This window comes from Canis aureus, chromosome 32, assembly GCF_053574225.1.
Source record: "Canis aureus isolate CA01 chromosome 32, VMU_Caureus_v.1.0, whole genome shotgun sequence".
NCBI lineage: Eukaryota > Metazoa > Chordata > Mammalia > Carnivora > Canidae > Canis > Canis aureus.
In genome coordinates this window covers 14,324,647-14,347,961 of record NC_135642.1, presented here as the reverse complement: position 1 = coordinate 14,347,961, position 23,315 = coordinate 14,324,647, and the positions used below count along the sequence as shown (strand labels likewise).

At 36.2% G+C, this 23,315-nt stretch overlaps 1 protein-coding gene across 3 annotated transcripts in view; it reads right to left on the bottom strand.

Moving 5' to 3' along the window:
* STARD9 (StAR related lipid transfer domain containing 9) overlaps nucleotides 1-23,315 on the bottom strand; it is a 136,571-nt gene that overhangs the window by 54,669 nt on the left and 58,587 nt on the right. For all 3 annotated transcript variants that reach the window (XM_077880796.1, XM_077880797.1, XM_077880795.1), the window contains exons 4-9: nucleotides 21,828-21,944; nucleotides 20,613-20,645; nucleotides 20,462-20,523; nucleotides 18,732-18,844; nucleotides 6,732-6,801; nucleotides 5,258-5,330 (exon numbers count right to left, since the gene is read on the bottom strand). In XM_077880796.1, the coding sequence (XP_077736922.1) occupies nucleotides 5,258-5,330; nucleotides 6,732-6,801; nucleotides 18,732-18,844; nucleotides 20,462-20,523; nucleotides 20,613-20,645; nucleotides 21,828-21,944 (468 nt within the window). The remainder of the gene's footprint in view (nucleotides 1-5,257; nucleotides 5,331-6,731; nucleotides 6,802-18,731; nucleotides 18,845-20,461; nucleotides 20,524-20,612; nucleotides 20,646-21,827; nucleotides 21,945-23,315) is intronic.

Sequence of the window (23,315 nt, the reverse complement as noted above, 5' to 3'; positions counted from 1 at the left end):
AAATTTTAGCTATTTTAAAAGGTGGATAGTGGTATCTTATTTGATTTTAACTTACAGTCTCTTAATGATTAATAATGTTTGCATTTTTTCAAGTGCTTAATTACCATCTGTGTATTTTCTTTAGTTAAGTGTTGGTTTAAAATTTTTTCCCACTGCTTTGAGTTGCTTTCTTACTTCTGAGTAAGACCTATATATTAGAGGTCTATATATTATCATGGATACAAATCCTTTATCAGATAGGTTTTACAAATAAATTTTCCTATCTTTTTCTTTTTATTCTCTTCATAATGTCTTTCAAAGAAAAGTTTTAAATTTTGACCAACTGCAAATTTCAGTTTGTTCTTGTTCAATTTATGCTTTTGTGCCACGTTAAAAAAAAAAAAAAAAAAAAAAAAAAAAAAAAAAAAAAAACCTTTGCCTAGTTCAATACCACAAAGGTTCCCCAAAGTTATCTCCAAGTTTAATAGTTTCAGACTTTACATTTATATCTATGATCTAGTTGGAGTTAACTTTTAGATAAAGTGCAAGGAATGGATCAAAGTTGTTTTGTTTGTGGCGGGGGTGGTGGTGGTGGTGTTTTTTGTTTTAACATACGGATATCCACTTGTCCTATCACTATTTGTTGGAAAGATTACACAATCTGCACTGATTACCTTTGCAAGTTTGTGAAAAATCGGTTGCCAGTATATATAGGGGTTTATTTTGGACTCCCTACTGTTCCATGGATCTATTTGTCTATCTTAACATTAATGTCACACTGTCTTGATTAGCCTTTTATTTTTACCCCAAAAATAACTGTATTAGGAGAAATTCCAAACATACATAACAGTAGAAAAAATAGTATAATGAATCCTCAGGTACCTGTCACCTAGCTTCAACAATAATAACTTGTAGCCAGTCTCACTTTGCTTATACCCCCACTTACTTCACCTACCCACATTATTTTAAAGCCAATTCATCACTAAAATTTCATCTGTAAATATTACAATATGCATCTCTGAAGGACAAAGACCCTTAAAAACACAATCACAATCAGTATTCCTAGGACATTATCAACAATTCCTTACAGCATCAAATATCTAGTCACTGTTTCCTACTCAGTTTAAGTTTCTTTGAATCAGAATCCAACTAAAGTCCTACATAATGAAATTAATTGAGGTGTCTTTTTTTTTTTAAGGTAGATAACTTTAAATTTGAATGTGCCATCATTTATTTTTTCCAGTTTTGAGATGTAACTGACAAATACCATTGTAAGTTTAAGATCTATAACTTAATGATTTTATATATATAAAATCATTAAGTTATATATAAATATATATTAATGATTAAAATCATTAAGTTATATATATATATACACACACACACACATATATATAGCCAAAGGATTACCACAATAAGTTAACATCCACCACTTCACACAATTACAAATTTTTTGCCTTTGTGGTAACTTTAAGATCTACTCTTCCAGCAACTTTCAAATATACAATACAGCATTGTTAACTCTAGTCATCAAATAGTACTTTATATCCCCGTAACTTACTTACCTTATTAATTGCATACTTTAGCTTTACATGGTATATGGTTTACCCTGGAGAAGGGTCTATGTGCACTTAAAAAATGTATTCTGTAGATGTTAAGAGTTCTTCAAATGTCAGTTCATACTGGCTGATAATGTTCTATATTCTTCTATTTCCTTGCTAATTTCTGCCTAGTTGTTCTACCAACTACTGAAAGCAAAATACTGAAATCTTTATTATAACTGACTTGATTATTTCTCCTTTAAGTTCTGTTATTTTCCTTCTTACATTTTGGACCTCTGCTGTTGGGAGCACATACGTTTGGACCTCTGCTGTTGGGAGCACATACGTTTATAACTGTTAGATCTTTTTGATGTATGGATTCTTTATCATTATGAAATGTCCCTCTTTGTCTATAGTACATATTTGTCTTAAAAATTATTTTTTGTCTGACATTAAGATAATACTCTAATTCTTATGGTTACTATATATATGGTATATATTTTTCTATCCCTTAACTTTCAATATACTTGTATCTTTTTTTTTTTTACTTTTTTTTTTTATTGGTGTTCAATTTACTAACATACAGAATAACACCCAGTGCCCGTCACCCATTCACTCCCACCCCCCGCCCTCCTCCCCTTCTACCACCCCTAGTTCGTTTCCCAGAGTTAGCAGTCTTTACGTTCTGTCTCCCTTTCTGATATTTCCCACACATTTCTTCTCCCTTCCCTTATTTTCCCTTTCACTATTATTTATATTCCCCAAATGAATGAGAACATATAATGTTTGTCCTTCTCCGACTGACTTACTTCACTCAGCATAATACCCTCCAGTTCCATCCACGTTGAAGCAAATGGTGGGTATTTGTCATTTCTAATAGCTGAGTAATATTCCATTGTATACATAAACCACATCTTCTTTATCCATTCATCTTTCGTTGGACACCGAGGCTCCTTCCACAGTTTGGCTATAGTGGCCATTGCTGCTAGAAACATCGGGGTGCAGGTGTCCCGGCGTTTCATTGCATTTGTATCTTTGGGGTAAATCCCCAACAGTGCAATGTATCTTTGAATCTAAGGACCATTTCTTGGAGACAGTGTAGAGCTGAGTTTTGCTTTTATCCATTCATGCAACTTAATGTAATTATTAATGCATTCAGAATTGTACCTGTTTTTCTATTTATTTTCCATATGTTTCGTGTATTTTTTTGCACCACTGTTCTTCCTTCACTGTCTTTTCTGTGTTATTTTTAGTGTACCATTTCTAATTTTTGAATTATATTTTTGAGTTACTTTCTTAGTGGTTGCTCTACAGATTACAATATGCATCACAACTCATCATGATCAATCTCAAAATAATACTAACATAATTCCTATAAACATAGAAACTTTACTCCAATACATCTTCTTTTCCTCTTCATTCCTTTGTGCTATTAGTGCCATATGTGTAACAATGTATATATATGTGATGTATGTAATATAGCACTATAATTATTCTTTTATGCGATCTTATTTTTAATAAAATTGGGATAAAACATAAGAATGTATTTATGTAGCTTTTTATATTAACCTACATATTTCCTATTCTCAGAACTTTTCACTCCTTCCTGTAGACTTAAGTTACTGATATTGCTTTCTCTCAGCCTGAAAAATTTCATTTGGTTTTCTCGTAAGATAGGCTTGCTAGCGATTAATTCTTTTTTTTTTCTTTTTTATCTGGGGACTGTTCTTATTTTATCTTCACTTTGAAAGTTAATTTTTATGCATATAGAATTCTTGGTTTATTTATTTCCTTTCAACACTCTGTCTTCTGGGGTCCAATGTTTGATGAAAAATTGGTCATTAATCATGTAATTGTTCTCTTGTACATCATAAGTCCGCTTTCTCTAGCTATATTCAAGATTTTCTTTATATTTTTCAACAATTTTACCATGAAGTATCTAAGTATGGATCTTTTTATGTTTATTTTACTTGGAGTTCTTAAAATACTTGTATCTGTACACTAATGATTTTTAACTTTTGGAATTTTTTGGCCACTATTTTTCAAATTTTTCTTATGCCTATTTTCTCTTCTCTTTCTGGGATCCCCATTACACTTATACTAACACATTTGCTGTGGTCCAACAGGTCTGTGAGGCTCTGTACATTTTTCTTTAATCTTTTTTTTTTTTTATTCATTCTTCTTGAAACTGGATGATTTCCATTTATCTATGTTCACATTAGCTAATTCTTCTGCCATCCTCATATCTGCTCAAGTCCCACTATTTTTTTTTGTTTCATTATTGCAAAAATCAATTCCAGGACCCCCATTTTATAAAACAATGTTTATGATTTTATAAAAATTCCCTAGAGTCACTGGCATCATATTTTCCTTTAATTCATTAAACATGGTTTCCTTCAACTCCTTGAACATACTTACATTAGTTGCTTTGAAGTCTTTATATGCTAAATCAAACATCTGGAAAACTGAGAATCAATTTCTACTGTTTTTTTTTTCCCCTCCACGACCATGGGTCATATTTTCTTATTGCCTTATGCATGTCTAATGATTTTTGGTCGAATATTAGACATTTTAGATAATATATTGTACCAACTCTGAATTCTGAATTTTTTCCTCTTGAGTAGTGGTTGTTGTTTGGTTTCTCTGGCCTAAAAATCTCGAAAATCTGCCTTCCTAGCAATACTATATTCAAAGAGGTCTCTTCATTTTTTTCCCTTTAGTCATTTTTAATTCTAAGCTTGGCCTTCTGGGGCTGCCCTCTGCAGAGCTGAGTGTTCAGCAAAAGACTGGTCAGAAGTTATAATCAAACACCTCGAGCCAATAAGATCTCTATTCTCTGTTGATGGATCTACGTGTGGGCTTGGGAATGTAATAAAAGTTCAGTTTTAGGTTTAAGTTCTGTTCAATACAAGGTATGTAAGGATCCTAATTAAGCCCACTATGGCTGCATCATTTTCCAGAACTCCCTATTAAATCCCCAAATAATCTGTCAGTTCTTTTCTTGCCTGAAAGAGACCCACAATCCCAGGCTAATGGAGTCATTAGTTTCCTTGTTAGCTTGCCACCAAGAGCACCATTCTGACAATGGTCCAAATCAAGTGAATTCTTCCAGCAGAGGTAGTAATAAAATTAATGGTTTTCACCATCTTCCTTTCCCTGATTGAACTACTTCACTGACAGAGACAGGCAGGGATGGGACTAGCCCAAGGCAATACACCACAGATTTGTACTATTCTTACCTGTAATTAAGTAGTTTTCTTGAATAAATATCTTGGTTTACTATATGTCTCTGGTCTATTTTTAGAGCAGAGAAATGGTTGTTTTGATTTTGACAGTTTTGTTCAAGTTTATAGTTGCTTTTGGGAGATAGGATTTGTTGACCTCCTCACTCCATCATAACAGAAGTAAAACCACTTTTTCATTATAATGTTTATTTTCATTTCAATCCTACTTCTTGTTTTAAATGCTCATACTAATCACACAGATATAAAAGTACTTTGAAATGTTAAAACTAAAATATAAGTTGAAGATATTTTGATTAGTCTTTATTAAACTGCCTCTACTCTTTCTGGTGTAGAGCTTAGTAGACTGTATGTAGGTCTTCCTTATATATTAGGTCACAGGAGAGGACCTGTAAATGGAAAGGTATGAAGAAAGGAAAAGAAATAAGACAACAAGAAAGCAGTCAAAAGGGACTAGAAAAGTTAGAAATCTAAGCAAATAAAGGGGTAACCAACCTGTGTATAGTAGATAGTGAAGATGGCATGGGATCTGCTGCTGGCCTCATGAATATGAGTAGCTGCTGTGATTCTGTGTACATAAAGGAAAACAATTAGGATAAATATAATTTATGCATGGTGAATCCTTAAGAATCCATGGTGAACACAAGAAATGTTAGTGCCAAGGTTCACAGGTGAGAATCCTAAAACATCCATATTTAATTCAGTTTAGTTAGGAGAGTGGTCCAAAAATGGCAAAAGCAGCATTCTAGGTACTGATATCTCAGAATAAAAGGGAGTGTAGCTTCATAGTAAACCACATTAGAACATTTTTTAAGCAAGAGAAGCAAAAATCAGAGTTGAAAGGGAATACAAGAGCGCCATCAACCTGGAAGAATATCCCTAAAATAGACCCATTTAAGTAGGGCAAATGGAGGTAGAGAGCTTGCTGGAGAAGTGTCAAAGAGAAAGTAAAATGTTATTAAACACTAAATATTAATCTTATAGTGTCAGAAAAGAATTTGAAATGAGATCTTGAATTATGTCAATGTCATACTTGAGCCAGTAAAATTCATAACCTTCTTTAGAAAGTCATTGCAATATTAACCCTTAAAGTCAGAAGAGTCTTCCCTTTATCTAAATCTAAGTCAATCATATTTCAGTTTAAGACCATCTCATTGCCTTCTGTTCTCAGAGGAGCTGGAGAATTGAAGAGTCAAACTCCAAAGGCAGGTCTCATGATTCAAGGATAAAAAAAGTGAAGCCTGACACTTAAAGATCAAGGAACCCAGGGTACCCTGAAGACCAGGATAGTTCCATGAAACCCAAGGAGCAGAAAGTTAAATTTAAAGTTCCTCCTTCATGGTCAATTAATTTAGACTAGCCACTAATAGGGTAAAAAGACTACATCCCAGCATTTTTTCCAGATAGAAAGGCTATTCTTTCAGGCATATACTAATAACAGTCTGGGTATTTCTTAGTAACTAACAATATGGAATATTATCACAATTTACAATAGCTTATAGAAGAGTCTACAGTGCTTATTCATAGCAGATTCAAAACAGTCTTTTTTGAGTGGCCTTTACAAGTATGCAAAACTAGAAGAAAAATGGTTTTCTGAAACACTTAAAACTATATTGAATCTTATTTCTATCATGCTTACAGAGAGGACAATGCAGGCAAGAATCTTTTTTTTTTTTTTGGTTAAAATAGCAAAAGTTGTATATTATAAGGCAAAACACAGAGAAAACTCTGGGCTTACTGCCTAATATTACCATATCAAGAACAAACTCCAGCTTCACTACTAATGAGAAATGCACAAAATCTTAGCCACTGCCCCTTATCCTGGGTACATTACTATTCTGAGAAAGGCCTCTTGATTGTAAAGATGGAAGCTACTGTGAGAAGTATAATCATATACTCCAAAGGGAGATGAGCATACAGGAAAGAAGAAGGAAACTGAAAGAAGGACAGCAACAATTAAACCTGTTACCTGTTTGCTATTCCCTCCTCCAAGAGTTGAATTACTTGCTTATAGTTGGTAACTACATGTTGAGATAAACCTATCAGATTTGTGAGGGAGGAAAAAAGAAAATAAAATTTTGGTAAAGTGTAATTTCTTCCTGTAGGTCATTAACTTTATCCTATATCATTTGATAGACAAACATGAGAAAGACTAAATTCCTTAAGATAATATATTAAATCAACAAATTCTTATTGGAAGCCTACTATGAGGCATTATGATAGACTCTGGAAACACAGGTCTCTGCCCTCACAGAGAATGTAGCCCAGAATTAATAAAGTGGTTATACTAACAACAACAAAAACAATGGTAATTCCTTACAATTTAGCTATATATGTATAAGAAAAGTTACTATATTACCTCCTTTGGCCCTCACAAAATTGCTGAGGTAAACAGATGCTACGTGCCCCAAAAGATGGCAGACTCAATTTGGCATGCAAAACATACAATACACATGTCCCTATCCAATCACAATTTACAGTCATAAATTACACTATATAACATAATATGGCCAAATGCCACCAGAGTAGAAGAGATAATAAATGCTAAGGCAGTCAGAGGAGTGGCCAGGGCAGGCTCCATGGAGGAAGTGAGACTTGAATTTAGTCACTACAGAATGAGTAGGCTTCACGTAGATGAAGAGGAGCTTAGGACACGAAAGTAAGTGTTTATGAGTGGTTACTGATCAAGTCAAAACATTCCTTCACAAATGAATCAGAGATACAGAACAAACTAACTTTGTTGGCTCATTACTGAATTACGCTAGGAATTAGCAAAGCAATTTCAACACTGAGTAGATTTCTTTATAATGAGAAATTATTGTTAAAACCACAATGAGGTAAAATGTGGCTAAAATAAAAAAACACAAGAAACAACAAATGTTGGCGAGAATGCAGCGAGAAGGGAACCCTCACATACTGTAAGCAAGAATGCAAACTAGTGCAACCACTGTGGAAGCCAAAATGGAGATTCCTCACAAAATTAAAAACAGAACTACCATATGGTCCAGTAATTCCACTATTTACCCAAAAGAATATGAAAACTCTAATTTGAAAAGATATATGCGCCTCTATGTTTATAGCAGCATTATTCACAAGAGCCAAAATATGGAAGCAGCCGAGTGTCCATTGATAGATGAACAAAGAAACTGTGATACAGATATACAATATAGACATATATAATGTAATATTACTCAGCCATAAATAGGAATGAAATCTTGCCATTTACAATAATATGGATGGGACTAGAGAGTATAACACTTAGTGAAATAAGTCAGAAAAAGACAAATACCATATTATTTCACTCATGTGGAATTTAAGAAACAAAACAAATGAACAAAGAAAAAAAAAGAAAAGAAAAACGGACTCTTAACTGCTCATCTAGAGAACTGATGGTTATCGGAGGGGAGGTGAGTGGGGGACAGGTGAAATAGGTGATGGGGATTAAGAGTTCCTTAACATGATGGGCAATGAATAATGTGTAGAATTGTTGAATCACCGTATTTCACACCTGAAACTAATGTAACACTGTATGTTAGCTATACTGGATATAAAATTTTAAAAATAAATTCAACAGGGCAGCCCCAGTGGCACAGCGGTTTGGCGCCGCCTGCAGCCTGGGGTGTGATCCTGGAGACCCGGATCAAGTCCCATGTAGGGCTCCCTGCGTGGAGCCTGCTTCTCCCTCTGCCTGTGTCTCTGCCTCTCTCTCGCTCTCTCTGAATGAATAAATAAATACATCTTTAAAAAATAATAATAATAATAAATTCAACAACTGAAACTAATGATACATTATACATTAATTGAATTTAAATAAGATGAAAATTAAAAATAGGGATGCCTGGGTGGCTCAGAGGTTGAGCATCTGCCTTTGGTTCAGGGCGTGATCCTGGAGTCCCAGGATCAGGTCCCACATTAGGCTCCATGCATGGAGGCTGCTTCTCCCTCTGCCTGTGTCTCTGCCTCTCTCTCTATGTGTCTTTCATAAATGAATAAATAAAATCTTTTAAAAAATTAAAATAATAAAATTTAAAATGAAATAAAACAAATTTAAAAGTTATTATTTAGATGTTCTAATAGTTTTGCAGTTATGTTTTTAAAAAATCATTCCTTATCAGGCTCCTCACAGGGAGCTTGCTTCTCCCTCTGCCTGTCTCTGCCTCTCTCTCTGTCTCTCTCATGAATAAGTATATAAACTCTTTAAATAAATAAATAAATAAACAAATAAATAAATATATAATAAAAATCATTCCTTATCTTTTAGGGCTATGTACTAACATATAGATGAATTGATGTGACATCTGTAATTTGCCTCAAAACAACATAAGATGAAGAAAAGTGGAGAGGAATATAGATAGAGCAGAAATGGCCAAGGGTTAGTGGTTATTTTAACTGGGTAATGGGTATAGAGTGTTCATTATATTAGCCTATTTTTTTTCATTCTATTTTATTCTATCCTATTTCATTTATCCAAAAAATGCTGACAATTAGCCTATTTTTTGTGTATGCTCAAAAGTCTCTATAATAAAAAGAGTTTTAAAATGTTTTTAAGATTTATTTATTATTTTAGAAAGAAGGAGGGAGAGGCAACAGGACAGGACCCCTAAAAGACTCCTCACTGAGCATGGAGCCCAATGTGGGGCCCAATCTCACGACCCTGAGATCATGACCTGAGTCAAAACCAAGAGTTGGGCGCTTAACCAAAAGAGCCACACAGGAGTCCCAAAGAGTTTTAAAAACTTTAACCAAGGATGGAGACTTTCTGTTTTTTTTTTTTAAAGATTTTATTTATTTAGATAAATAAATTTAGATTCATTTATTTAAAGAGACACAGAGAAAGGCAGAAACATAGGCAGAGGGAGGAGAAGCGGGCTCCATGTAGGAGCCCAATGTGGGACTCGAGCCCAGAACTCCAGGATCATGCCCTGAGCCGAAGGCAGGCGCTCAACTGCTGAGCCACCCAGACGTCCCAAGACTTTCTGCTTTTGATAATGACAAATGAGATAACACAAATTGATCCTTCCAGTAAAAACTATTAGAAAAATCTAGACAAAATATTAAAGACATAAGCTTTTAGGCACAGAGGGATAACCAGATAGTAAAAATTTTCCAGCCCATATATTGGGGGAAGATGGAAGCCCAGAAAAATGAGGCCAACATCTGGGGACACTTTTCCTCTGAAGTCATTTGGGATAGGTGACACAGCCTCACAGGTCTAGGAAGATACAGACTGTAGTAGACTACAGACTACTACTACTGTAGTAGACTACAGTAGACTCTGTAGTCCAGAGTCTATACAGAGTTGCCCTATAGAACTCTACTTGAGTTGGAAACCCAAAGGGCTAGAACATAAGAATAAGGTTGTTAGAAGTAAACAGCCTTTGGGGGCACCTGAGTGGCTCAGCTGAGCCTCGCACCTGCTTCAGATTTTCTCTTTCCCTCGGCCACCCCTCCATCTCTTAAAAAAAAAAAAAGGAAAGAACTCTTGAAGGGATTACAGTTCAGCTTTGAGAATATTCTCAAACCTTAAATTGGACTGAGGTAATTCTGGATCACTAGCTTGTAGATAAACTTGGTGCAAACAAATATGTCTTCTGTAGAGCAAGATACCATTGTCCTGGACCTCTAAATTATTACTCTAAACAATTTAGCAAATGCCATCTGGCACAAAATTATAACATATCAAACATTCAAGTATACTTGGCAATAAATAAATGAAAACCAGCAAAAATAATAGACAATAGAGATGCAAGAAAAATTCAGATATTGGGGTTACGGTAACTTTAAAGTAAATCTGCTTACTATTTTCATGAAACTGAAAAACAAGATTACAAAATTTCAGAGAAAATTGGAAGCTATAATGAAAGAATCAAATGGAGATCTGGGAAATAAAAAAATAATAAAGTGAGGGGATCCCTGGGTGGCACAGCGGTTTGGCGCCTGCCTTTGGCCCAGGGCGCGATCCTGGAGACCCGGAATCGAATCCCACATCGGGCTCCCGGTGCATGGAGCCTGCTTCTCCCTCTGCCTATGTCTCTGCCTCTCTCTCTCTCTCTCTCTCTCTGTGACTATCATAAATAAATAAAAATTTTAAAAAATAATAATAATAAAGTGAAAATAAGTATTCAATATCTACATTTAATAGGAGGTTAGACACAGTTGAAAAAAATGGCGGACAGAAAGGTCAGAATCATATATCCAAAATAAAGCACAGAAAGACAAAATGTAAAAAACAGAGAAGAGAGGGTAAGAATCAGCATATATAGGAAATAGGCCTAACACATCTGTAAGTGGAGTTACAAAAGCAAAGAGTAAAAGCAATTATGACAACAAATAATGGCTAAAAAATGTCCACAGTTGATCAAGAGGCATTATTTTTTAAAAAGATTTTATTTATTCATGAGAGAGAGAGAGAAAGAGAGAGAGAGAGAGCCCTGATCCCAAAAGCAGACACTCATCTGCTGAGTTCCTGATAAAGAAGCGTTAAATCAGATTCAAGAAGCCCAGTACATGCGAGTGTGCCATGCATGTGCATGTATACATACAAACACAAACATCTCAAAATCTACCCTAGGTAGATTTTAGGTACTTAATGATAAACTGCTGAAAACCAAAAACAAAGAGAAAAATTCAGAAATTATTGAGAGATTATTTCTCAAAAGAAACAATGGAAGGCAGAAGACAATGGAATACATTTTAAACAGTACAAAAAAAAAAGACAACTTAAAATTCTATACTCCACGAAATCCTCCTCAAGAATAAAGAAATAGAGGCACCAGGGTGGTTCAATGGTTGACCGTCTGCCTTTGGCTCAGGTCGTGATCCTGGGGTGCTGGGATCAAGTCCCGCATCCAGTTCCCCAAAGGGAGCCTGCTTCTCCCTCTGCCTATGTCTCTGCCTCTCTCACTCTCTCTCTCATGAATAAATAAATAAAATCTTGAAAAGGAAGTAAGGGAGGGAGGGAGGGAAAAGCAAAGAAAGAAAAATTTCAACCAACTGAAAATGAGAATTTGTCCGTAGCAGATCCACACTAGAGGAAAAACTAAAGATTATTCTTAAGGCTGAGGGGAAAATCCCAGATAAAATGTAAGGCTGTTATCTTATTACAAAAAAAAAAAAAATAGAGCCACAAAAATGGCATATAAGAAGGATAAATGGAGTTCAAGTCTTCTAAGGTTCTCTCATTATCTAGGAAGAAGTAAAAGTACCAACTAATACTAAACTTTAATTCAATGATTCATGTAATCATTCAATGATTCATGTAATCTTTAGAGGGACTACTAAAATAATAGTAAGACAACATAAAAATAGTAAGCTATCAGAGGAGAAATACGAATTTTTAAAAATTAACCCAAAAGGGGGCACTTGGGTGGTGCAGTCAGTTAAGCGGTTAAGCACTGGACTCTTGGTTTCAGCTCAGGTCATGATCTCAGGTCTTGAGACTGAGCTCTACATAAGATTCCACACTCAGCGTGGAGTCTGTGTAAGACTCTCTCTGCCCCTCCTTCTCATGCTCTCTCTCAAATAAAATAAATCTTTGAAAAAAATTTTAACCCAAAAGACATTAGAGAAAAAGGAACATAAAACAGACAATGTAAGGAAAAAGCACACGGTAATAGATTTAAACCTAAATAAAACTAGTAATTACATTAAAAATAAACAGACCCACAATACTCAAAAGATCAAAAGTGTGATGCTACATAAAGCAAAAGCCAAATAAATATTTTAGTAAGAAATGCATCTAAAACATGTACAGAAATATTGAAAGCATGAAAAAGATAAAAATGCAAATACTAACCAAAAGACAGGTGTAGCTATAGTATGTCTGACCAAGTCAAGCAGACTTTAGGGCAAAAACATTACTAGAGGGCAGCCCGGGTGGCTCAGCGGTTTAGCGCTGCCTTCAGCCCAGGGCCTGATCCTGGAGACCCAGGATTGAGGCCCAAGTCGGGCTCCCCGCATGGAGCCTGCTTCTCCCTCTGCCTGTGTCTCTCATGAATAAATAAATAAAATCTTAAAAAAAAATTACTAGAGATGAAGAACAATCCTTCACAATGATAAAAGGGTTCATCAGGAAGATTTAATAATTCTAGTTTTATATACAAATAATAAGCCTCAAAATAAAACCAAAAAAAGAGGAAATGTTTCTAATATATATATAAAACAAAAATTGACAGAACTAAAAGGAGAAAAAGACATCTATAGTCATAGCAGGAAATTTTAACTTGTCTTAGTATCTGATAAAACAAGCCCCCCAAAAAAGATTAATAGGGTTATAAAAGATTTAAATGATGAAAGCAGCAAACTTGATAAATAGTATTACATAAATACTATGCTCAACTACTGCATGTTACACACATTATTTTAAATCACAATATTTACTAGAATTAAACATATGCTAGGCCACAAACCAAACTGCTATACATGTTTTTTATTTTTATTTTTTATTTTATTTATTTATTTATTTATTTTGCTATACATGTTTTTTAAATGAAATCATAAAGAGAGCTGTTCTCTGAATACAGGCATTTTTTTAAAGATTTTATTTATTTATTTATTTATTTATTTATTTATTTATTTATTTATTTATTTATTCATGGGGGGCGGGGGGGCAAAGACACAGTCAGAGGAAGAAGCAGGCTCCATGCAGGGAGCCTGATGTGGGACTCGATCCCAGGACTCCAGGATCATGTCCTGAGCTGAAGGCAGGCACTAAACTGCTGAGCCACCCAGGGATCCCCTACAAGGTAATTCTATTAAACTGGACACCTAGAGGGGCACCTGGCCGGCTCAGTCAGCAGAGCTTGCATCTCTTGATCTCAGAGTAGTGAGTTGTAGCCCCACATTGGGTGTGGAGAAAAGAAGGAAGGAAGGAGGGAATGAGGGAGGGTAGAAAGGAAGGAGGAAAGGAAGAAAGGAGGGAAGGAGGGAAGGAAGGAAAAAAGAGAAAAAGACAAAGAAAAAGAGAGAATTAATGAACAAATAAGAAAATCTCCCAAATGTATGAAAATTAAGAAACATTTCTAAATAACTTATAGATCACAAAAGAAATCATAATAGAAATTATACATGTTTTAATCTGAATAATGATAAAGATACTAGACATTAAAACATGGGCAATGCAGCTAAAGCCACAGTTACCCAGAGAAATTTATAGCTGTAAATATACAAGAAGAAAGGTTGAAAAACCACAAGCTAAACATCTACTTACAATAGCTAAACAAAACCTAATTCGACTAAAAAAACCAGGAGGTATAAAATATAAAAATGAATAAATATTAAATAAAAATATAGACAACTAATAAATAAAAAATAAACTTACAATAGAGGGAATCTACAAAGCCAAAAGTTGATTCTTTGAAAAGACAAAATAAATAAATTCTTAAACTGAATAAGAATAAAAGAGAAAAGGTATAGATAACCAATGTTAATAATGAAAAAAAAAAAAAAGATTCTAAGTGGGGCTTGAACTCACAACCATGAGACCAAGAGTCACAAGCTCTAATGACAGAGCCAGTCAGGCACTCCACAGAAGTCCTACATTTAAAATGATCTCTTATATATAAAGTGTAAGAGAATATTACACTTCATGAAAATGGATTTTTAAAATTTAGAGGGAACAGATTTTTCTTAGAAAAATACAATCTACTGAGGCGTCTTGGTGGCTCAGTCGGTTAAACATCCAATTTTTTATTTCCACTCAGGTCATGATCTCAAGGTTGTGGGATCAAGCCTCCCATCTGGCTCTGCACTGGGCATGAAGCCTGCTTGGGATTTTCCCTCCTTCTCCCCCCACCCCCATTTCATGTGGGTACCCTCTCTCTCTCTCTCAAGAAAAAAAAAGAAGAGAAAAATACAATCTACCAAAACTGATTCAATAAATAGAGTATCTGAAAGAAAGCAAATCTATAATTTTAAACTTTCTCACAAAAAAGTCTTCCAGATGCAGATGGCTTTGCCAGAAAATTCTACCAAATATTTCAGGAGGAAATAACTTCAATCTTATAAAAAATCTTTCAGAAAATAGAAAGAGAGTATCTCTCAGCTCATTTCAAGAAACAAACACAATGTTTATACCTAAACCTAAGGACGGAGAAGCAGAGGAGTAGGAAGAAGAGGAAGTAGTAGAGGAGGAAGAGAAGGAAAAGGATAAGGAGGATGATTAATTTCACTCTTGAACATAGATGCAATAAGCCCAAATAAAGCATCAGAAACCCAAATCCAGCAACATATAAAAAGGATAATATATCACAACTAAGTCGGGTCTATTCCAGGAATTCAAGATTGCTGTAATATTCAAAAATCAATCATTATATGGATAAAGAAGATGTGGTTTACACACACACACGAATATTACTCAGCTATCAAAAAGAATAAAATCTTGCCATTTGCAGCGATGTGGATGAAACTAGAGGGTATCATACTAAGTGAAATAAGTCAGTCAGAGAAAGACAAATACCATGTTATTTCACTCATATGTGTATTTTAAGGGAAAAAAACAGATGAACATAGAGGAAGGGAAGGAAAAATAAGATAAAAACAGGGAGACAAATCATAAGCAATTCTTAACTTTAGGAAACAAGGTGAGGATTGCTAGAGGAGAGGTGGGTGGGGGGATGGGGTAAATGGGTGACAGGCATTAAGGAGGGCACTGGATGCAAAGAGAACAGGGTGTTATATGAAACTGATAAACCACTAAATTCTACCCCTGAAACTAGTAATACACTGTATGTTAACTACATTGAATTTAAATAAAAGAATTTTTTAAGAAGTATTTCCTCATCTTTAGAAAAAAAAAATTTTTTTAAGTACTTTTTTTTCTTTAGGGAAAAAAACAAAACAAGCAGTTTAATTAAATCAGTTAATTAACTTAATTAATTAAAAATCAGTATAATTAACCACATTAGCAGAATAAAGGACAAAAGTCACATGCTATATAGAAAAGCATTTGTAGGGCAGCCCGGGTGGCTCAGTGGTTTAGTGCCGCCTTCAGCCCAGGGCCTGATCCTGGAGACCTGGGATCAAGTCCCATGTCGGGCTCCCCGCATGGAGCCTGCTTCTCCCTCTGCCTGTGTCTCTGCCTCTCTCTCTCTCTCCTCTTTGTCTGTGTTTCTCATGAATAAATAAATAAAATCTTTAAAAAAAAAAGCATTTGTAAAAACCAGTAATTTTATTAAAACATTTTTAGCATCCTATTTCCCTTCCCTGCACAATTTAGTCCGAAAGTTATCAAGTGGAACAGAAAATGGCAGGCTACCCATGAGGTTGAGGGGCTACAGTGATGCAGAGCAGGGTGAAGAGCCTGAAAGGAGGGAGAGGGCATCCACATAGGGGTTGCCTAATATGGCTGAGACTAAGCCTGAGTAGGGTGGAAAGGGTATCCACACAAAAGGAAGGCCTGGCAAGAGAGCTGGGTGAGGAGGGTGACCACATGTGTGGTAGCCTGGCCCAGAAAGTCAGAGCCCAAGGGGGCTGAGGAGAGCATCCTAATGGAGGCAGTCCAGGCCTGGTTAGGAGGCTGGCCACATGCAGGGATGGCCTGCCATTGGAAGTCAGAGCCAACTCAAGGTGAGAAGGGGATCCCCACAGAGAGACTGGCCAAGTGACCAAGGGCTTCCATGTCAGAGTGGAGAGGTAGCCCAGCAAAGGGATACAAAAACCAAGAGGGGTACAGAATTTACCTGCATAGTGAGTGGGGAGCTAAAGGATAGGTAGCCCCACCTAGAGTGCTGGAAGTGTGGTGAAGGGCCCAGCAGAGGGTGTCTCAGCATAGCCAGGTAAGGTGGGCAGCCACATGAGAGAGCCGACATCAATGGCAAGGAGGCTGATTACATGTAGGAGAGCAGATCAAAGAAGTATTTCCCATGTTAAGTAAAAGAACTACAGGGGTGCCTGGGTGGCTCAGTCAGGTGGGCATCCTACTCTTGGTTTCCACTCAGGTACAGTTGTAGGATCAAGCTCCATGTTGGGCTCCATGTTCAGAGGGAAGTCTGCTTGAGATTCTCTCTCCCTCTTCCTCTGCCCCTCCTTTCACTTGCATTCTCTCTCTCAAAAAAATAAATCTTTTTTTAAAAATTTTTTAAAAAAGGAATTACAAATACAAAAAGGGAGAAATCAAGAATGAACTATGCTGTGCTGGACTGCAATTAGAGGTACTGGTGTGAGCACCAATTACCTAGCTCTGTCCACTCAAAGGGACAATTGGTAACATCGATAACAACAGGCACACCTAACACCTAGACCTTAGCTTCAGCTTGTAAATACTACTCTCCAGTAAAAATGAACAGGGCTGATAAATAAAAATAAAAATAAATGGCTGATTCCAAGACTGAAGCAAAGAAAGAAGAAGATGGAACACCTGGAACACCTCTATTCCAGAAAATAAGGAGGTGCTCAAAGAATAACCGTGATATGTCAAAATGTTACAGAAGTGGGCTTGAAAGGGATTCCACTGACTAAATCTGGAATAATTTGAGCATGAAAATTAAAAAAAAAATCACAGTAACAAAAGATAATTCATTGAACAGATAAGCATTAATCTATACTGACATAAATAAATTGAAAATTGGATGAAGATGGAGTATGTATGTACATGATTTCACAGCACTGCCCCACAAATACTTGATTACATAAGGAAAATAGCAACTTTAGAGTGAAGAAAACTGGCAGATATCACCTTGAAAGTCATGAATAATGGGACATATCAAAGTTGTATACCACTTGATGGTTGTCAAGTTCATGAAAGTTAAAGAAAGACCAAAGAAACTGTCCAGGCCAAAGAATACCAGAGAGACACCTTAACTAAATGCAACACATGACTCTCAAATGGGCAATTACTAGGACAACTGGGAAAAGTTAACTTGGCTCTAACACTTAGATGGTATTAACATGCCAAAGTTAAGTTCCTGATTTTGGTGGTTGTGTTATAATTGTACAAGAAAACATTACTGTTTGGAAGAATGGAAGGAAGATACCCTAAGATAATCAGGGGAGATGGGTCATTAGATTGGCAGTTCACTCTCTAATGGTTCAAGAAAAAAGTTCTTTATACTGTACTTGAAATTTATTAAAAAGTTTAATATGCTTCAAAGTTAAAAAACAAAAACTCTCAGAAACCTAGGGGAAAAAAAGAATTCCCTTAATCTGCTATGGCAGTTTCTCAAAGCTGGCCCAAAGACCAGGGCCAGTTCTCAAACTATTATTATCTATGAGATAGATATAGAAATTGAGAATATTAGCAAATTTTATAACAATGTTACAGAGTGACTTTTTTATCTTTTAAATTAAATTAAATTAAATTAAATTTAAATTTGTAAGAAGAATTTGGGCTCGTAATTAAGAAATCTTTTTCCTTTTTCTCATAATTCATCTTTATTTTATCAAATATTAGTTTGCCATAGATTGGAAAATTAAAAAAAAAAAAACTTGGTCCTTTTAGGGGCACCTCTAGAGCTCAGTCCGTTAAATGGCTGGATCTTGATTTCAGCTCAGGTCATGATCTCAGGTACTGGGTTGGAGCCCTTGTTGGACTCCACACTCACCGGGGAGTCTGCTTAAGGATTCCCTCTCTCCTACTCCCTCTGCTCCTCCCCTCACTTGCACATATACATGTACACACACTATTTCTCAAATAAATAATCTTTAAAAAAATCCTGAATCTCTTCAAAGAAGCATTTCCTGACCACACTATACAGATGGACTACCTATACTGCCCATTGTTCTTTTCCATCATAAAATCTGTTTTTTTTATTAGTCTTTATCACAACTTACAAATGTTTATTTTCTGCCTTACCATCACAAGACTATAGGTCTGCCTGTGAGGGCAAGACTGTCTTTTCTATTTATTGTTACTTATCCAGCATCTAGTGCAGTAACTGGTACATAGTATGTTTCATTACACATTTGTTGAATGAATCACTGACCATTAGGAAATTCAGTTTGGTCTCAGAACTTCAAGACCACAGTGGCTCACCTTGTACATAGGGCCCCAACTCTGGGTGCTCTCTGACCCGCAGAGAGTAGGACTTTTTTTTATCAGATTGCTTCAGTAGATCCCGCACTCGTTCATTATAGATTTCCAGGAAACTAGAGACATGTAGAACAAGGTATATAAACAGAATGTGGAAAATGGTGGCATCTTTTCAAAATGTAATTCTGAAAAATGGTGACATTTTTAGATTTGAAAAAAAGTTGGGAAAACATGAAACCAAAAATCAGAAGACCCTAATTCTTGATCTAGTTCTACTTCTGACACTCTAAGACCTTGACTTTGCCAAGGTTCCCCCCTTGAGTCTCCTTCTACATGTGCACAATTGTGTTGCCGCCTTAGCTGTCATCACTTCAGTTTTAGGTTTACAATGTCAGTTCTGATTCAACTTTAGCCTTCAAGAGGCTATTTCAGCATGATTTTGGGGTATGCTGCCACCAGCCTATACTGCAGGCTACCAGACCACAGAGTCTACAGGCTTGTTTCTTAAGTGATTTTCAAACATGATCTTTCAGCTTTTATTGTTCTGTGAAGGCCACTGCTTAGCAATGAGGAAAGCTAAATGAGAAATATTCTGGTCCCTACCCCTAATTTAAATAGGATAGTTTTCATTTTACCTGTTTTATACACTGGGATTCTGTTAAGATATGCCCTTATAGGTACTGCGGGCATTTTATTCCTTTTTAAAATAATAACATAGCTACAATTCTTAATTAAAATCAGCAAAGATTTTGTTAAGTAAGAAAACAAACTTCTCACAAAAAGGTTTTCCTCATCAGAACACAGATGTTTGCCTATGAAGCCAGTGGCCATTCAAAAAAAAAAAAAAAAATGCTCCAGCTCAGCTGAACTCTATGCACACTCTTCTTATAAAATGTTTCTCCTTAACCTTCTCAGATTTGGACACAAGGAGCCCAGATGTTTCTCAGAATAGTGGTTCCCAGATTTCACTGATGATAAAAATTTTATATACATGTGCATGTATACACATACATATAAGCTTGCAAATTTTTACTTTGCAAGCTTAAAAAATGTATATACACTGTTTACTATCATTTAATTTTTTAAAAGGGCACTTATTCTTTTTGGGGTGATGAAAATTCTGGAATTAGATAATAAGGATGACTGGACAACCCTGTAAATACCAAATAAAACAAAACACCAAAACAAAAGAAACTACCAAACTATATAAATTCCGCAAGCATGAATTTTATGGTATGTGAATTACGTCTCATGCTTTTTAAAAGGACATTGAATACCAAAAAAATAGAATACAGAAAATGAAGGTCAGTTGGTAACCTTGCACCAACATTTCCACTATAGATTGATTAAAACCTCATATTGGAGTAACCAGCGCTGTCTTGGAACTAGAGCTTAGGAACTGCTGACCCAAAGAACAACGCAGCCAGAGCTGGAAGAGAAAGTCCAAAAGCTGGTAATAAACCATAAGGAAAGTGAAGAAAAGGAAACCAGACAGCCAGAGAAAGTCGGTTCACAGAAAACACCTGTTTGTTAAGCCTAGAGATAGGAATTAATTTTCCTACAACCCAAAGATCAAAATGTGTTCCTCATCTCCTCATACTGCAAAATATTTCTGCTGTGGCTTTTTCCATTCCTCTGGATGACTCCTGAAGCAAAGAGAGGACAGCTGAACCTGCTAGAATTTGGAGTGGAAATGAAAGTATTTTAGGCCTCAGAGCCTGAAAGGTTCTTACCTTACTTTTATCCTGCAAGAGGAAGGCAGTGGGGCATAGTCCTCCTCCCTGATGAAGAGACCCTGCACAAACCATAGGGTTGGAGTTTTACTGAAGGGAGTGTACAAAGAAGGTCTACTTTGAGAAGATCTAGTCAAAATAGAGTCTATACCTCACATATCCGTGGTGTCAGCCCAACAGAGGTCTGGAGAACAGAAGAAAGGAAAGTATTACTGTTCACTCACAGTGAAGCTCCCCCAACACCCAGGAACCAAGGTTATTGGCAGAGGATGGGCACATGGGCTTCCTGAGCTAGCCTCAGCACTTTAGGCAGTTTTACTGGTGGTATACAGAAGACTCTATTTGCCTGGCTCTCAGGAGACACTCACAGAGGAATGTACCAGCTGAGAGGCAGAATACCATCATAAGAAGGAAGAGGGGGAAAGCTAACAAACCCAGATCTGAGCTTTCATGCAATAACGGTTACATCCTTCTTGGATAAACCTATTTACAACTGTGGTCCCTCCCCAACCTTCTATCCCTATACATACAGAAGAACTAGAACACATGGGTATTTACACATTTAGTAGGAAAAAATTATTTGGATAATTTTGGATTAATAATTTGGATTTTTTCATCTTGGATCCACTGCTAACTTGTACATAGATTAAAGGTTTTATACCCCTGGTTTAGTGGGTATTTTCTTCTTTTAATTTCAAATATGTAAAATCATACTCAACATGGACATAAGTAAGCAATGAGCTGAGCACAAGGTAGCAGGGAGGAAAAGTGTCCCAGAGAATGTCCCTGCATAGTGTTGTCATCTGCCCCATGAGTTCAACTCACCAAGTACTTCTAAATCCAAAACAAAGAGGTATACTGAAGGACCTCTACTTTCCCAATTTTCCATGACAAAATAAGGCTCTCATAAATCTCACACTTTTTAAAGCTCCATCCCAGCAGCTGGTTCCCTTGCTTCTTCCAATGCTCAGATCTAACACATATAGCCCCATTTCTGCACAGCCCTAAAGCAACACTTCAGATTCAGTCTGGGGTCTGTCCACACCAAAAGTGTCAAAAAGCTTCAAGTGATGAACTTGGAAATGATATGAGAAATTCAGAAAGACTGACAAGGTCTACTTCATCAAAGAGAGTTGTACAATTCTAAGGTTCCTCAGGCTTGAATAAAGAGGATCTAATTATTCAAAGTTCACCTTTCTATTAAAGGGTTGAGAAACCCATTTTTAATACAGAAAAGAGCCCATTAAATCTTATTAAAGTTGACTAACTACTAAATCCACATTCTATCTCTCAGTAGCAAGGACAGTGTGAAATTCAGGCTTGCGATGGCAAGAGAAAGAGATCATATTCCAATACCAATACTCACTGGGGTCCCCAACATGGTATAGGTCTTCCCAGAGCCTGTCTGCCCATAGGCAAAAAGGCATATGTTGTAGCCTTTAGCAGCTCCAGATAATACTTCAGTCCCCAAATCCTGGAACACCTGTCACAACAAAAGTAGAAAGCACATCACTGTAATCCTTCCCATACCAGATTGAAGGATCATATTATTTTAAAATTTTCGGGCAGCCCTGGTGGCGCAGCGGTTTAGCACCGCCTGTAGCCCAGGGCGTGATCTGGAGACCCTGGATCGAGTCCCGCATCGCGTCGGGCTCTCTGCATGGAGCCTGCTTCTCCCTCTGCCTGTGTCTCTGCCTCTCTCTCTCTCTCTCTGCATCTCTATGAATAAATAAATAAAATCTTTAAAAAAAATTAAAAAAATAAAATTTTCAATGTCTAGCACTGTGCCCAGCATACAGTAAGCACTTTAAAATATATTTGAATAAATTTTCCCTAGCAATCTTTTTCTGTAACTGAATTGATTCTTGGGAAATTATAAGGAGCTTATAGTCAAGTGTGCTTGAAACACTTAAGAGTATTTTTAGATTAAAAATATATAACCCAAGGCTTGGTTAGAAGAGCATGTGACTCTAGATCTTGGGGTCATGAGTTCAAACCACATATTGGGTGTAGAGATTCCTTAAGTAAAGAAAACTTAAAAAAAAAAAAAAAAAACCTTAAAAAAAAAAATAACCCAAAGTAGTGATATATGGAATTGATGAATCACTATACTCTATACCTGAAACTAATATAACACTGTATGTCAACTAGCTGGAATTAAAATAAAAATAAAAATAAAAATCCAGGGGCGCCTAGGTGGATCAGCTAGTTAAGCGTCTGCCTTTGGCTCAGGTCATGATCCTGGGGTCCTGGGATGGAGCCGTACATTGGGGTTCTTGCGCTTCTTGCTCGGCAGGGAAGAGCCCTCTCCCTCTGCCTGCCCCTCCCACTGCTTGTGTGCTCTCTCAATCTGTCATATAACTAAATAAATAATCTTTAAAAAAAAAAACAGAGTTTACTTAACACTTTAAAAAATATTTTATTTTATTGAAATTAAATTAAATTAATTTAATTGTTATTGTTAATTAAATTAAATTAACATATTATTAGTTTCAGAAGTAGAGTTCAGTGATTCATCAGTTGCATATTAACACACTGTGCTCATTGCATCAAGTGCCCTCCTTAATGCCAAGCACCCAGTTACCCCATCCCCCTTCCAGTTCCCCTCCAGCAACCCTGTTTCCTGGAGTTAAGAGTCTCTTATTGTGGGATGCCTAGATGGCTCAGCTCTTGAGCGTCTGCCTTCAGTTCAGGGCGTGATCCCGGGATCTAGGATCGAGTCCTGCATTGGGCTCTCTGCAAGGAGCCCTCCCTCTGCCTATCTCTTTCTCTGCCTCTCTCATGAATAAATAAATAAATCTTAAAAAAAAAAAAAGAATCTCTTATGGTTTGTCTCCAAACCTTGAGGTAAGGT